At 52.6% G+C, this 12,365-nt stretch overlaps 1 protein-coding gene across 2 annotated transcripts; it reads left to right on the forward strand.

The window, feature by feature from the left end:
* The first annotated feature begins 132 nt into the window (after positions 1-132).
* LOC308177220 (regulator of cell cycle RGCC-like) lies at positions 133-9,623 on the forward strand. 2 transcript variants are annotated; one of them, XM_080554094.1, is made up of 5 exons: positions 133-2,358; positions 5,875-6,030; positions 6,532-6,612; positions 7,551-7,613; positions 8,733-9,623. In XM_080554094.1, the coding sequence occupies exons 1-5, from the start codon at positions 2,310-2,312 to the stop codon at positions 8,738-8,740; spliced, it is 357 nt and encodes a 118-aa protein (XP_080410220.1). In that variant the 5' UTR covers positions 133-2,309; the 3' UTR covers positions 8,741-9,623. The 2 variants fall into 2 exon arrangements, with proteins under 2 accessions (XP_080410220.1, XP_080410221.1); XM_080554095.1 differs by lacking the exon at positions 133-2,358 and adding an exon at positions 5,322-5,475.
* The last annotated feature ends 2,742 nt before the right edge of the window (positions 9,624-12,365 follow it).

Below are 12,365 nucleotides of genomic sequence, written 5' to 3' on the forward strand. Positions count from 1 at the left end.
GGAAAGTCTTCTGCTATTGCCCAGCCTGTCAGACTAGGGACAATTTTATTGCCACAGTTAAGTTATGCTGCTGTCCTGTTTGGACGGAGGCACCCTCAGGGCAATGCCATGGTGCACGGGAGGTATGAGTCCTCCCAGCAGTGATGTGCACTGGGAGCTGAGAGGCTTTGTGCTTTGCTCTAGCTGGTGTTAGGTCAGGGTTTGGGTGAGGCTCTGTGGCCTCCTGAGTGGGATTCCCAGGAGTCCTGCTCCATTTGGACAGCTGGGAAAAAAGCCTGACCATCATCTGGGATGTGGTCACATCCAAAAAATGGTTGCACCACCAATGCTTTTCTACATGGGAACAATTGTGGGGGTGACAAGCTAGGGAAGGGGTGACACACAGGGTCAGTGTCATTGTCGTCTTGGTGCTGGTCAGACTGGGAAGGCCCCATAGTGGAACCAGGGCCAAACTGGTAAAAGCAGGGAGCTTAGCCCCAGTGCTCCTGCACTTTTCAGGTTGCTGAGGGCTCCATGGCCCTGTAGCTGCCTCCCTCCCTCCCAGGAGCAGCCCTTTCCTCATGGCACTGACCTTGGGGGGCTGCTGTTTTGCTCTGGTTATAGGAAACGTCCTCCCAGAGGAGCCAGTCCCTCCCTGAGTTCCCATGGAGCCTGTGATTTGTTCATGGAAGAAGAGGAAAGAGGTGAAGAAGGCATGCTGGACTTGGTCCTTCGTTGCTTGGTGGAAAAATAGCCCATCACAGCAGCTTTCCATTGTGGTCCCACAGAATTGGCTCCATCATGTGGCCCTTACTTGACGCACCCCAGGGGCAGCCTCTGAATGCCTTTTGGTGCACCCCAGGGGAGCCCTGGCTCCATGGCAAAGCTAATGATAGAGAGACCGGGCAAGGCTGAGCTCAGGCCTTTGATCAGTGTCTCCCTTCAAAGAGGGAGCTGACAGCAGTTCCTACAGGAGATATGGAGCATCCTACCCCTCTTTCCGCAAGCATTGTGTTTTGACAGTGTGAGTCCTCAGTTTTCCAGTCTAATTCTGAATGTTGCTTAGGTGACAGCAGTGGCCCCATAAAACATGGTCATTCTAGCCCAGGGAACCAGCTCCTGCAGCCCAGAGGAGCCCCTTGAAATAAAATGAGCCCATACCAAACCGAGCTAAGGCAGTTGAGGGTGAGAGCACAGAACAGCCACCATCAACGAGATCAGGGCCCAGCCATGGCCCCATGTGTCAGGACTTGCTTTTCTGCAGGCATGTTCCTCAAGGAGGAACAGCAGCCAGGGACCAGCCTGAGGCGAGCTGGGCTGGTTTGCCAGTTGCCACACTGAGGCAGGAAGAAATGCTTGACACCTTGGTGCAGACCAGTGTGCTCCAGCAATGCCGATGCCTTGCCCATTTTGTGAGCAGGGAGTCCACAGCTCAGCTCATGTGCCCTACACTTGCCATTGCGGTGTTACGGCTTTGGCCACCCTTTGTAGCATCGAGAGGGTTGTTAATGAATGCATGAGCCTTCTTTGCCATCAGTCAGGGAGAGATATTACACTGTAGTCTCAGTTGCATCTGTCCAGTGGATGGTGCACTGCTCAGGGTTGAACTCTTGTTTTGAAAAGGCCCCTTCCCTGCACATGAGTACAGTCAGCATGGGTGGAGACATAGTACCTGGAGAACAGCAAGCTGAAGAGAGAAGAGTGTGCTGAGAGATAGCTGGTGAAAGCCTCCGCAAAACTGATAAACTTCAAAGATTAACAGTGCTGTTGAATCTGCAAAAAACAGATAAACCCAGGACACCATGAGTCTGCTGAATGCTTCTGGGGTCACTAAGCACACTCAGGCATCAGCTGTGTAACCAAGACCACATCCAAGGAGGCAGCAGCTGCTCTGTGCAGACAGTCTGCAGGATTATTCCTGCTGCAAGAGCAGACCCTCTGGGGGACCTTCCAAGTTTCTTCCTAAAAGACTCTGGCATGTCAGTGAGACTCTGCTCCTCAGTCAACTGCCAGCATTGGTCTCACTGTTCCCACGTGGTGCAAAGGACTGCCAAGGATAAGGTGTCCTAGTAACTGTTGCTGTTGGCAGATCAAGGAAGGGGGAATATACAACACCAGGACATCTTTTCTGTGTCCCTTTTGAAAGAGAGCATTCAGAAGGGGAAAAATCCTCAGCTTGGGAGGAGTCATTACAAACATTCACCAATAATTTTGAATCCAAGAGAAAGCAGATGATCTCTATAACTTTAATTGGATAAAAGCACATTCAAACCATGATGCCAAGCTGAAACTTGGACTGCGAATCAGCTTTTTTGTCATCATGTGGGAATATGAAGTGTCTGAGTCCTGGACGTATGGGGAATGGATGGATAAGTCTTGGTAAGTGCAGCGGGTTGATGAGATATCCTGGGAAGGACCTTCCTAAAAGTGTCATATATGGGATTCCTTGGGGACTGAATAGTATATAGCATATTCTAATGGAGGAGGTTATGGAAGAGGTAAAGGAAGGGCACAAGTGTGCAGTAGCAGTAGTGGTGATGCAACGTCTGGAAACTCATAATGCACAATGGGGAGGGACACAGACAAGCAGAATGGCACACCACTGCTAGCAGTGCTGGAGACAATGCCTGTATGTGGTGCTGGCAAGACTGAGGCATAGAAAATGGACAGAGATGGCACAAACCTTCCGCATCCCTCATCTTTGTTCATTGTGAGAACATTACAAGAACTTTGCTGCCTAAACATTTCAGCAGCTGCAGCTGTTTATGTGCTTGCAAAGGAGGAAGCCAGAAGCATCAAGGCTGACATTAGGATCTCAAGCACAGTACAAAACAGCAAAGTGCTTTATGTCCTGTCGTGGCCAGAGCACAACATGATCACACTGCTTCTAGGTATGGTTTTGGCTTGTCACTAATACCAGGGGCACCTGATCTAGCACTGAAGTTAACGGTGAGAAATTCAGACATCTGTTGCCATCATGTTTTTGATCAAATTTTTCAGTATCAAGAAAGAAAAACACAACCGGAGCGAACATTTCCATGTTCCCCCTCACTTTAGCAAGTCATTCAGAGAATGGTTGTGGCATAGATTAATGCTATCAGCACCATTGGCTTCCCTACTTTGATTCCTCTGAGCTTTAATTTCACTGAGTTTTCCATATGCCTCTCTCTAAGAACCAAGCACTGAGCAATTATAGTGGATAACATGCATTCTGACATATCCTCTTGAAGATGCAAGCAAAACACCAAAACATCCCATGCACTTTTGGGAAACACACTCTGCAGAGCCACACCAAATGTGAGGAAGGAGAGATGTGCAGATTGCAGATGCTTTGACCAACAGGTCTACACTAGACTGTATTGTCAAGCAACCTATGTGCATAGCCCCCTTGGAAGCCACACAGGGATTTAAAGGTGACCAAAAGGTTTGTGGTCACCACTGTGCCTTACAGTAGACAGCCTAGAAGAGGATTAAGTCAGCCCTAGAAAGGCTTCCTGGCAGACAAGCTGGCTGCCCTCAAATTTAATTTAAATGTGCACACACAAGCTCACTGTTGTATTTCATGTGCTGATCCCCTTGGGCCATGGGAAGAAGTGCAGGGCATTGCAGAGCCCTTTTCAAAAAAGCCACTACAGAGAACATTGAGTTACTGTTCAAGCTTATGATAACCTGAAGGTGACAGGTACTCTGAAATGCTGTTTGCTTTGCTTTGCAAGAAAATTGCTTTTCAAGTTTGCTTTTCCAAACACTGTAACCGTGGTGTCTTTTGCAGTCAACTCAGAGAAATCCACCTTTCAAAGCTGAAGTTTTTTAATTCAGAAAATGTAAAAATGACTGTGATTGCAAGGACCTTCCACCACATCACAAGACTGAAAACTGCTTAGCAGAGGATGAACATTGGGATGTTGCTAAAACCTCCACTTGAGGGCAGTACAGCACTTGTATACATACTCCTTTCTGTATGTGACTTGCTGTGAATTGGGTTGAAATGTTGTGCACCACCCTGCACTGAAAAGAATTAGAGACACTGACAAATGCTGCTGACATCATCGATTTATTGGTATGGCTATCCAAAACAATTAAAAAAAATTAAATTAATACTAAAGATACTGTCCATCTGCAACAATAAACTAGACTCTACTCCTAGAGTATCCCTATCCACAAACCAGCAGCAAGGGGCAGTGAATGCCTTCCTCTGCCCTGCAGTATACATTTAACGGGAAAGGTGCAAAAACATAGGAGGCTTCCCAGCACAGTCCACAATTGCTAGGCAATCTTCTCTGGATGATGTTCCAGTATTTGTCCTTGTCTCTTCATCAAGCAGTCAGACAGTTTGATGGTTGAGGACCTCTTCTATTTGCCAATTGTAGGTGCTGAAATTATTCAGCTCCAGGCAGAACAGTGGTGTTTGCTGCACCTATCACTTGTGGGAGTGTTGTCCAGACACAGACCTCTCAACATGAAAACTTACAAGTAAAACTGAAGAACAGGAGCTTGCCTGTATAGACTTCCACCTGGAGCCACAAAGGTGTCAGCATTAGCTGATGGTTCTGTACAGGAGTAAGAGCTAAAGAAAGCTCCAAGCCATCGCAGCTAGAAAACACAGAAACACCCTTTGTTTTAATCTACAGACTGTAGTCTCCCTCTGTGTCATGTTCCACCGCTAGTTACTTGCATCTAACCAGACTTCATGCCGCTGATCACCATCCCCTGGGCTCAGCCGCTCACCCTTGTTGCAGGTCAGTTTTTCAGGCCAGGGCAAAACTCAAGTGCACCATCAGCAGCTTTGTGACAACTTGCAGATATCAGCCAACTGGAGGTTAAAAACTCCGTCTCTTTTTGCTGTGAAGAGCTGGGCTATTTGATTAGTACAGGCAGCTAGTGCTTAAGCAAGAAATGGTGACCTGGTGAATTCCATTGCTACCAAGGAATAGGAACTGGCAAGGTTTAAATTCAACCTGTACCTACGGAGTGTGGTGGGGGCTTCCTGCAACCTCCTCGGGTCGCAGAGGATGGCTCTGCTGTGAGGACGAGCTGGGGAAATCCTGCTGGGGAGCTCACTCATGGATCAGAAGCTCTGTAGCAAAAAGGCCAGACCTCAAGAGAGGACACAAAGGCAGAAATGGCTGTAGACTACAAATCTGTGTTACGCAGCTGTGCCTATGCTGAGCACACAGACGTGCAAGAGGCTAAAACACACGAATATATACATTCGCCGCAAAGCAGCTCCTCACACGCCGAGGGCGTGAGGACGGGAGGAAGCCCGAGAACCTCACGGACACGGGCTGCCTTCAGCCCCGGGAGAACCACGCCGAGGGGCGGCCCCCGCTGGCCTGGAGGCGGCCCCGGGCCTTCCCTGGGGGCCGGGCCCCGAGCCCCGGCCGCTGGCTCCGGTTGGCGCGGGGCGGCCTCGGGGCGGTGCCGCCGGCACAAAACGGCCGCGGGCCCAACGCCCGCCCCGCCCGAGCAGCGCCGGCCCCGGCACCCCGAGACGCGGTGAGTGAGGGCGGCCCCGGGGAGGGAGACCCGTCCCGGGGGGGGGGGGGTCCCAAGCCCTCGTCCTCCCAGCGCCCAGCAGGTGTCTGAGACCTCCCCGGAGCCGCCCTGAGCGCAGCCCCCTGAGGTGGTCCCTGGCACGTCCCTGGGGCCAGCTCTCAGCAGGTCCCTCGTGGGCTTTCAGCGCGCTTTTGCTGCAGCTCAGAATAGCCCAGGGCCCAACTCAGCCCTGCTGTCATCTCACCTGAAGGCATGGGGTGCGGCTGGGTCCAGGATCAGTAAAAGCCGGTGCCCTGACTGCACAGAGGTGCTCAGCAGTGCAGCTCCTGAAGGGACTTGGCGGAGGCTGTTCGCCTGGTGCATGTCCCAAGCACTTCACTGCTGATTTCTTGCCCGCAGCAATGTCTGACGACTTCAGTGACCTGTTGCGGGAGTTCAACCAGGCGATGGAGGACTTTGACAGAGGCCCTGCATGTCAGTCCGAGCAGCATCTGGAGGAGCTGAAGAGGAAAGCAGGCCACAGTGTATATGATAGCGGCATTGATGAGCTGGAGAGTGAGTCTGGAGCTGGGGAATAAGGAGGGGTGTGGGAGGATGGCATCCATCAGGATGGAGTTGCTTTAAGAGCTATGGGGTTCTTCCATGGTAAATTGCTAAAGCTCCCTGCTGACTTAGCTCTGGGCTGCCTACCTGACTCATCCCCTGAGGGCTGGATGAGTAACGTTGGGAGGGCTGTGATTACCATGGGATCTTGGTCCAGGGCCTGCCAACATCTGGTTCTGTTTCTGCTGGGTTGGCTTCTGTAGGACTGCTGGTAACTTGAGATAACAGGGAATATCAAAAGGAAGCAGCACTCTGTAGTAACCCTGAGGAATGCCCATGGCCATGCCCAGGCAACCTACAAGCATTCCTTGTAGCCAGGGAAGAGCAGGTGGGCTGGGCAAGAGTCGGGGTAGACCGGGGTCCTATTCCATCGACGAGATCGGTCCCTGGTCCTGCAACTTGTTTACAAGGTGCCTGTGGCCTTGAACATTGACTGATGCTTTGCATCTGCAGGTACCAGTACATCCCCAGCAAGCAGTCTAAACTCCAGTGAGGAGGATCTTAACACACATGCCAGTGCTTACCCCTCTAAAGGTAAGGCTAAAAGATCTGTCTGAAAGGCTGTTTGCCAGGGTTTCCTTGTGCATGTTTGGGAGAAGTCTTTAAAACAGTGAAGAAATTCCCATTTCGGGCAGCTGAGGTCACCCCTTCCTGGCTCAGCAGCAGTGGACACCCACCTGCTCTGTGAGGTGTGTGTGTGTGCAGCTGTGCCAGTGGTGCACTGCAGGATCTGGAGGTGGGAATGAGCCTTGAGGCCCTGGCTGGATCCCAAAAGAGATATGAAGTTGAATTGGTATGTTCCCAGTCAAGGCTAGGCTGACAAGGGGTCTCTTTAGGAGGGTCTTAGCATGAAGCTTTGACCTGGGAAGCACAGGATCTTACAGGGATAAGAAAACACAGGGAACTTGTCTTCCTCCCACTACATACTAATCCAATTCCCTGGCCTCAGCTGAGTCCATACTGACTTACATCATATCATGTGCATGGGAGGATGTGTCCCTGCCTTTCTGTTTTCTCTGATTACAAGCCTATATTGCCACTGGCTGCTGTATAGGATGCTGATCTGCATGGTGATGCCTGTTGGCACTATCGTAGCCCAAGAGCCCAAGTCTGGAACTGGGAGCAGAGAGGACTGGGTTGGTGGGCTGTGAGGCTTTGTGTGGAGGCAGCTAGCGCTGGAGGGTGGAAAGATTGTATCTGCAGGTAAGAGCTAGTCCTGGGGTTTTCCTTTCTGCGCTGTCTTTGGGCAATATTGTGGGTGTGGAACATCTGCCCCCCCACAAGTGTCTATGCAGCCATTGCATAAACCCTTGCCCACATACTCCCAGGCAGTCTGCAAATTTGCATGACTGTTGTGAAAAGAGCAGACAGCTTGAGTAATTGTAGTCAAAACCAGGGGGCAGAGATCTTCTCTTAGACTAGAGGAGGGGAAGAAAGAAAGAGGACTGATGGTGTCTGTTTCTGTCCACTAGCTAAACTTGGAGACACACAGGAGCTGGAGGAATTCATTGCGGATCTCGACAAAGTGTTAGAGGGTACGTATGCAGCCCTGGTCACCACACTTTGGGCACAGACATGGGAATGCCTCTAACACATCAGTGTGGTTTCTCCAGAGCTGGCTGTGCTCTTCCACTGGTGTGGAGCTGGGGCATGACTTATCCCCTCTGTCTCAGAGTGCCTATTTCCTGTAGTTGGTCTGGCTGTATTCTGGTGTTCCCTTGTTCTAGGAAATACCCCCCAGGTAGGTGCATCCAGCATAGCAGGATGAAAGAGAGACTTGGAGAAAAGTGGCTAAACATAGCATCGTTTAGGGCTATTGGCATTTTCAGGAAGATCTCAAGACGCTTGTGGTTCTTTACCTATGTCATACCTGCTCAAAGGCTTTTCTTTGCAACAGGCAACAGAGTGGGTGAGCAGGAGGGGGGAGAGTATTTGTACTAGTGGTATGGCCCTGTGGAAATATCCCATGTGGAGTGAGGAATGCGAAGATTCAGACTTGATAAGTACCACCTAGCAAATGCCACTTCGGACATGTTGGCAGTAGGCAAGTCTATCATAGTGGGACTTCTGCAGAGTAGCAACCACTTCGCGTGTTATGTGCAGTGACAGGGGAATCCCAGTACTCTGGGAGCACAAGCAGGTTGTGGTATCACTCTGCAGATTCCCTCTTCCTGACAAAGGGCTGGGTTGCAGGTATCCCTGGGGAGGATGTGATACCATGCGGGACCTCTTAGGCAGGTTTACCCAGGCAGCACTACAGTATCGTGAGGAGAGTCCCCAGGAGTTTTCTAGCTGGGGAAACTGAGGCATGGGGTCCACAACTCCTCTCTAAAAGGGTTCCCGAGTTAGAATGTGATTATTTTTATTCCTCTCCTCCCCAGTAGGCTACATAGGTCACAGTTCTCAGTACCTGTTACTTTCCTTCCCTTCTGAGTGTCCAAAATGAGTTGTCTGGTGGGGAAGTGTTGTTTCTGCTGGTTCTGAGTCATAGTTGGAGTCAGTAAACCAGGAAGGGAGACATGGCCCTGAGAGCAGATCTCTGCTCTAACCCTGCTGCAGGTGATGCTGGATGTAGTGGTGGGGATGTCCAGTGTACTGTGCAGCCTCCCCAGCTGAGGTCTCACCACTTCTTCCCCCCATTGCTTGTCCTGCAGAGATGTGAGATGTGGCTTTGGAGCGTTTGGAGGAGCATCCACAGTAGATGCACACAGTGCCTCCCCGATGTACCCTCTGCTTCTGTGCCCCGCCGCTCCCCTCCTGAGTGGATGACAGCTCTTCTATGCCATGGGACGTGCTACTCCGTGTCAGGGAAAGGCAAGGAAAACCACAAGCATGGACTGATCCTGCCTGAGCAGGCCAGCCTCCTCCAGCCTGCCTTCACAGCTGCCTTCTGGACCAGCAGCAGGAGAGCTGGGATGCGTTTCTGGGGCTGTGGGGCTGGGGTGCTGGGGCAGCTGTGCTTGTGCCAGTCTCCTGGCACCGATGGGCTCAGGCCTGTGGCAGCTCTGTGTTCATGGCTTGTTCAGGCCCGGGGGTCTGGGCAGGGCAGGCTGCTGGGAGGGCAATGGGAGCCTGAGGGTGCTCCTCCCTGGTGGTGTGGGCACAGCCATAGAGCAGCTCTCTCCTCAGCCTTGCTTTTGGCCTGCTGGGAGATCTCCTGCGGTCTGCTGGCTGGAATGGCATAGGCAGCTCTGCTTTAATGTAATCACAGGCACCAGACTCTGCTCTATGAGGGAGGGCTGGGCATCCATAGACCAAGTGGGTTTGGGGGATTTATGCCACTGAAGCCAGAGGATGATGGGGGGAGATGAGCTTGCAGTGCTTCAGTGATACCTTGGTGTCCTCTCCTGGTTCAGGAAGCCTGTTTCTGCTGTGGTATGCCATGCAGCAGCCACTGCTTGCCCTTTGCTTTGCATGGGTATTTGCAAATAAGGCCCCTGCCTGGACCCCAGGTACCTTTGCCCTGGCTTCTGCTATAAACACTGTAAAAATGATGTTGTACACTGTACAGTTGCTGTATTTTTATGAATGGGATTTTAAGTCTCTGCACTTGTCTGTGTTTTTGTCCAGCCAGTTCCTGTGGGCTCCTTTCATCTTTGGAGCTTCCTGCGGGGGTGGGAGCAAACCCTGCTCCAGCTTTGAGTACTGCCAGCCAGTGGGCTCTGAGCAGTTGTGGGGGAGCTCAGAATGAGTTGAGCAGCCCTCCTCTGCCTGGAGACGGATGAGGGACCCCAGTGGGACACCGTGGTCCTCTCTGCCCTTGCCTGGGCTCAGGTTGTCTGTACCTGGCTGACACTGGAAGCTAGACTGCTAGTGGATGTGCTCTTCTGCTGATGTCCACTGAACTCTGTTGAGCAGTGATGGATGGACAGACCAAAGGAGGGAGCCAGCTTCTGCTGGGGGGCCTTAGCAGAGCCTTATGCAATGAACCCCAGTCCTTTGTGTCCTGAGGACTCAAATCATCTTGACTTGTGACCCCCTGGGGAAGTGCCCGGGTGGGACATATTAGTCTCTTAGTTTGGGACTCCCTGGAGAAGTCTCAGGAGCTGGCAGAGAGCCTGACTGCCCTAGTAGGGCTGGAGGTACCCTGCTGCATGGCCTTGGCCTTGCTGGCTGGAGGGGAGGAAAAGTGCCTCGGGCAGAATTTACTCTGTTCCACCTCCACCTGTTGAGCTGGAGGTGACGAGCCATCTATTCCACCCTGAAAGTACATTACAGGGAGTATTTCTTGACTGGCCTAAAGAAACAAGAAGAGAACAAGATTCCTTGCTGTGGAGCCAGGTTTGCAGCTGTGTGTTTATTCCCAATATGTTCGGAAAGGTGAAGATGTCTGTGGGTAACACCGTGTACAGACACTGCTCTTAGCAGCTCCTGCTCACTAGGGGAGAGGCCCTGCTGATGCTTTCTTTGGGTTTTCCCCTACACAGAATTTTCCCCCACACAGAAGCTGCCCTTTGAGCAGCATGACGACTGGGAGGAACACAGGGAGAGGTTGGGGGGGGGGGGAGGCTGCTTGCTTCAGCTGTTGATGCTGCCCTTCCTTCCCTGTGACGTCCTTGTGAAGCACGGACATGTACAGCTCTGTTGCAATTGTCTGAGCAGGAAACGAGACAGATTTAGCTTCTCCCCTCACCCCTTGGTTTATGTGATACGCTGATGTTGAGGCTACTGGTCATGTAGTCAGTCAGCTTGGGTGCTAATTCTGTCCCAGAAGTCTGCTGACAAAACGCTGATCCGGTGAACTCGAGCACTTGGGCAAGGAAGCAGCAGGGCTTCTGAGCTGTCTGAGCAGAGCCCGGCAAAGGGCAGGCTGCGCGTGGGACAAATTCTGACACCACTCTTCCCATGCTGTGTGACGTGGCTGCAGAGCTGCCTCCCAGGATGGACCCCTGAGCCCTCAAAGGGCAGCTAAAGGGTCAGGGGTGACAGCAGTGCTGTGGGGCTGGAGGTGGAGATGCTGCGTGACAGCGTTCCTGTGCTCCTGTCCTGGGGTGTGAAGCACCCTGCTCTGCAGCGAGACTCATCCCACATCAGAGGGGCCGGGGCAGCAGAAGCTGCCGAGATTGCTCATGTTGTCTACGTAGTGGGTGGCTGGTGATGGCAGTGCCCCTTGATGTCACTTGGGACGCTTTTTTTCCCCTCTGATTCATTGTGTGCAGGAGTTTTCTCCCTTGCACTCTTACTCTGAGTGTGGTATTTATTCCACCCACGGTCCCCTTTTCCCTGTGAGTATCACTCATGCGTTACGTGCACATGTGGGAAGGGTATTCTTAAAACCTTGCCCCCAACCTGGCTGATAGCGTGGTCTCCCACCGGGTAGCCGTGGCGCTGGGTGCTCGGCTGGGGCACCCTGCGCTATGCGCTGCCACGGCCCCAGCTGCTGCTTGCTGGCTTTGCAATAGCGAGGCCGCTGCAAACGTTGCTAAGCGACTGCGTATGTAAATACTTTCAACCCCCAAAATTTGCTGCTCTGAATACACCCCTGCAGCAAAATAACACCGTGACGCACCAGAGGGGTTGTTTGTTGTGGGTGCGCCAGGAGAAGGGCTTGGTTGTTTCCTGGCCATCCAGCCCCCTGAGTCAGGTTGGCAGCCCGCGCTGTAAGGCTGAGCCAGCCCACGGCAGGCAGGGTCCTCTGCAGGGCTCAGGGTGCCTCCCGCACCCGTGGTGCTGTCAGGGCATACGGGGTGCTGGAGGAGCAGGGAACAGCCCGGGAGGCTGGAGCCTATGGCACGAGCAGGGAGAGATGGGCCCATGCTGGTGGGGAGAGGGGAGACCCCTCGTTGATCACACCGTGCAAATAGGGGCTGGCAGCACAGCCAAGTGCAAACTGGGGTTTCCTGGGGTGCTGGGAGTGTTCCAGCCCTCCTCGGTAAGGCCGGGGCACAGGAAGCAGAGGCAGGGAAAGTGAGCAGCAGCCCCCACCCTGCCGTCTGGGAGGACATGCAGCCCTAGGCAGGGTGTCTGCAAGGCAGGCACCGCTTCCAGCCGTGTGTGTTCGCTACAGTGCGGTCTGCTGCCTGGTAACCACGTTCACGTTTTCTTAGAAGCAAGAATAGCGCATGCAGGGCTGACAAAGGACGGGAAGTGGCTAACCAGAGTCAAGGCAATCGCAGCCTCCTGCCTGCACCTTTTCCTACAAGCTCAGCTGCAACCATAGCCTTTTCAGAGAACGGAGTGTTTATTTACCTGTGGAGCAGGCGCTGCTCTAGCAGCAGGTCTCATGCGGTCTCTGGTCTCTTCACAGGGTCTTTGAGTCCCTCCAGCTCCAGGCTGGGGGCATTTAG

The sequence above is a fragment of the Anser brachyrhynchus genome, assembly GCF_964034855.1.
Source record: "Anser brachyrhynchus genome assembly, chromosome: 13".
Taxonomy (NCBI): Eukaryota; Metazoa; Chordata; class Aves; order Anseriformes; family Anatidae; genus Anser; species Anser brachyrhynchus.

What these genes read in the sequence shown, in the direction of transcription:
- LOC308177220 (XM_080554094.1), top strand. Translation starts at nt 2,310, where the DNA reads ATGAAGTGTCTGAGTCCTGGACGTATGGGGAATGGATGGATAAGTCTT. An exon ending in GAATGGATGGATAAGTCTTG is followed by an intron (nt 2,359 to 5,874) that starts GTAAGTGCAGCG and finishes TCTTGCCCGCAG; the next exon opens with CAATGTCTGACGACTTCAGT. An exon ending in CGGCATTGATGAGCTGGAGA is followed by an intron (nt 6,031 to 6,531) that starts GTGAGTCTGGAG and finishes TTGCATCTGCAG; the next exon opens with GTACCAGTACATCCCCAGCA.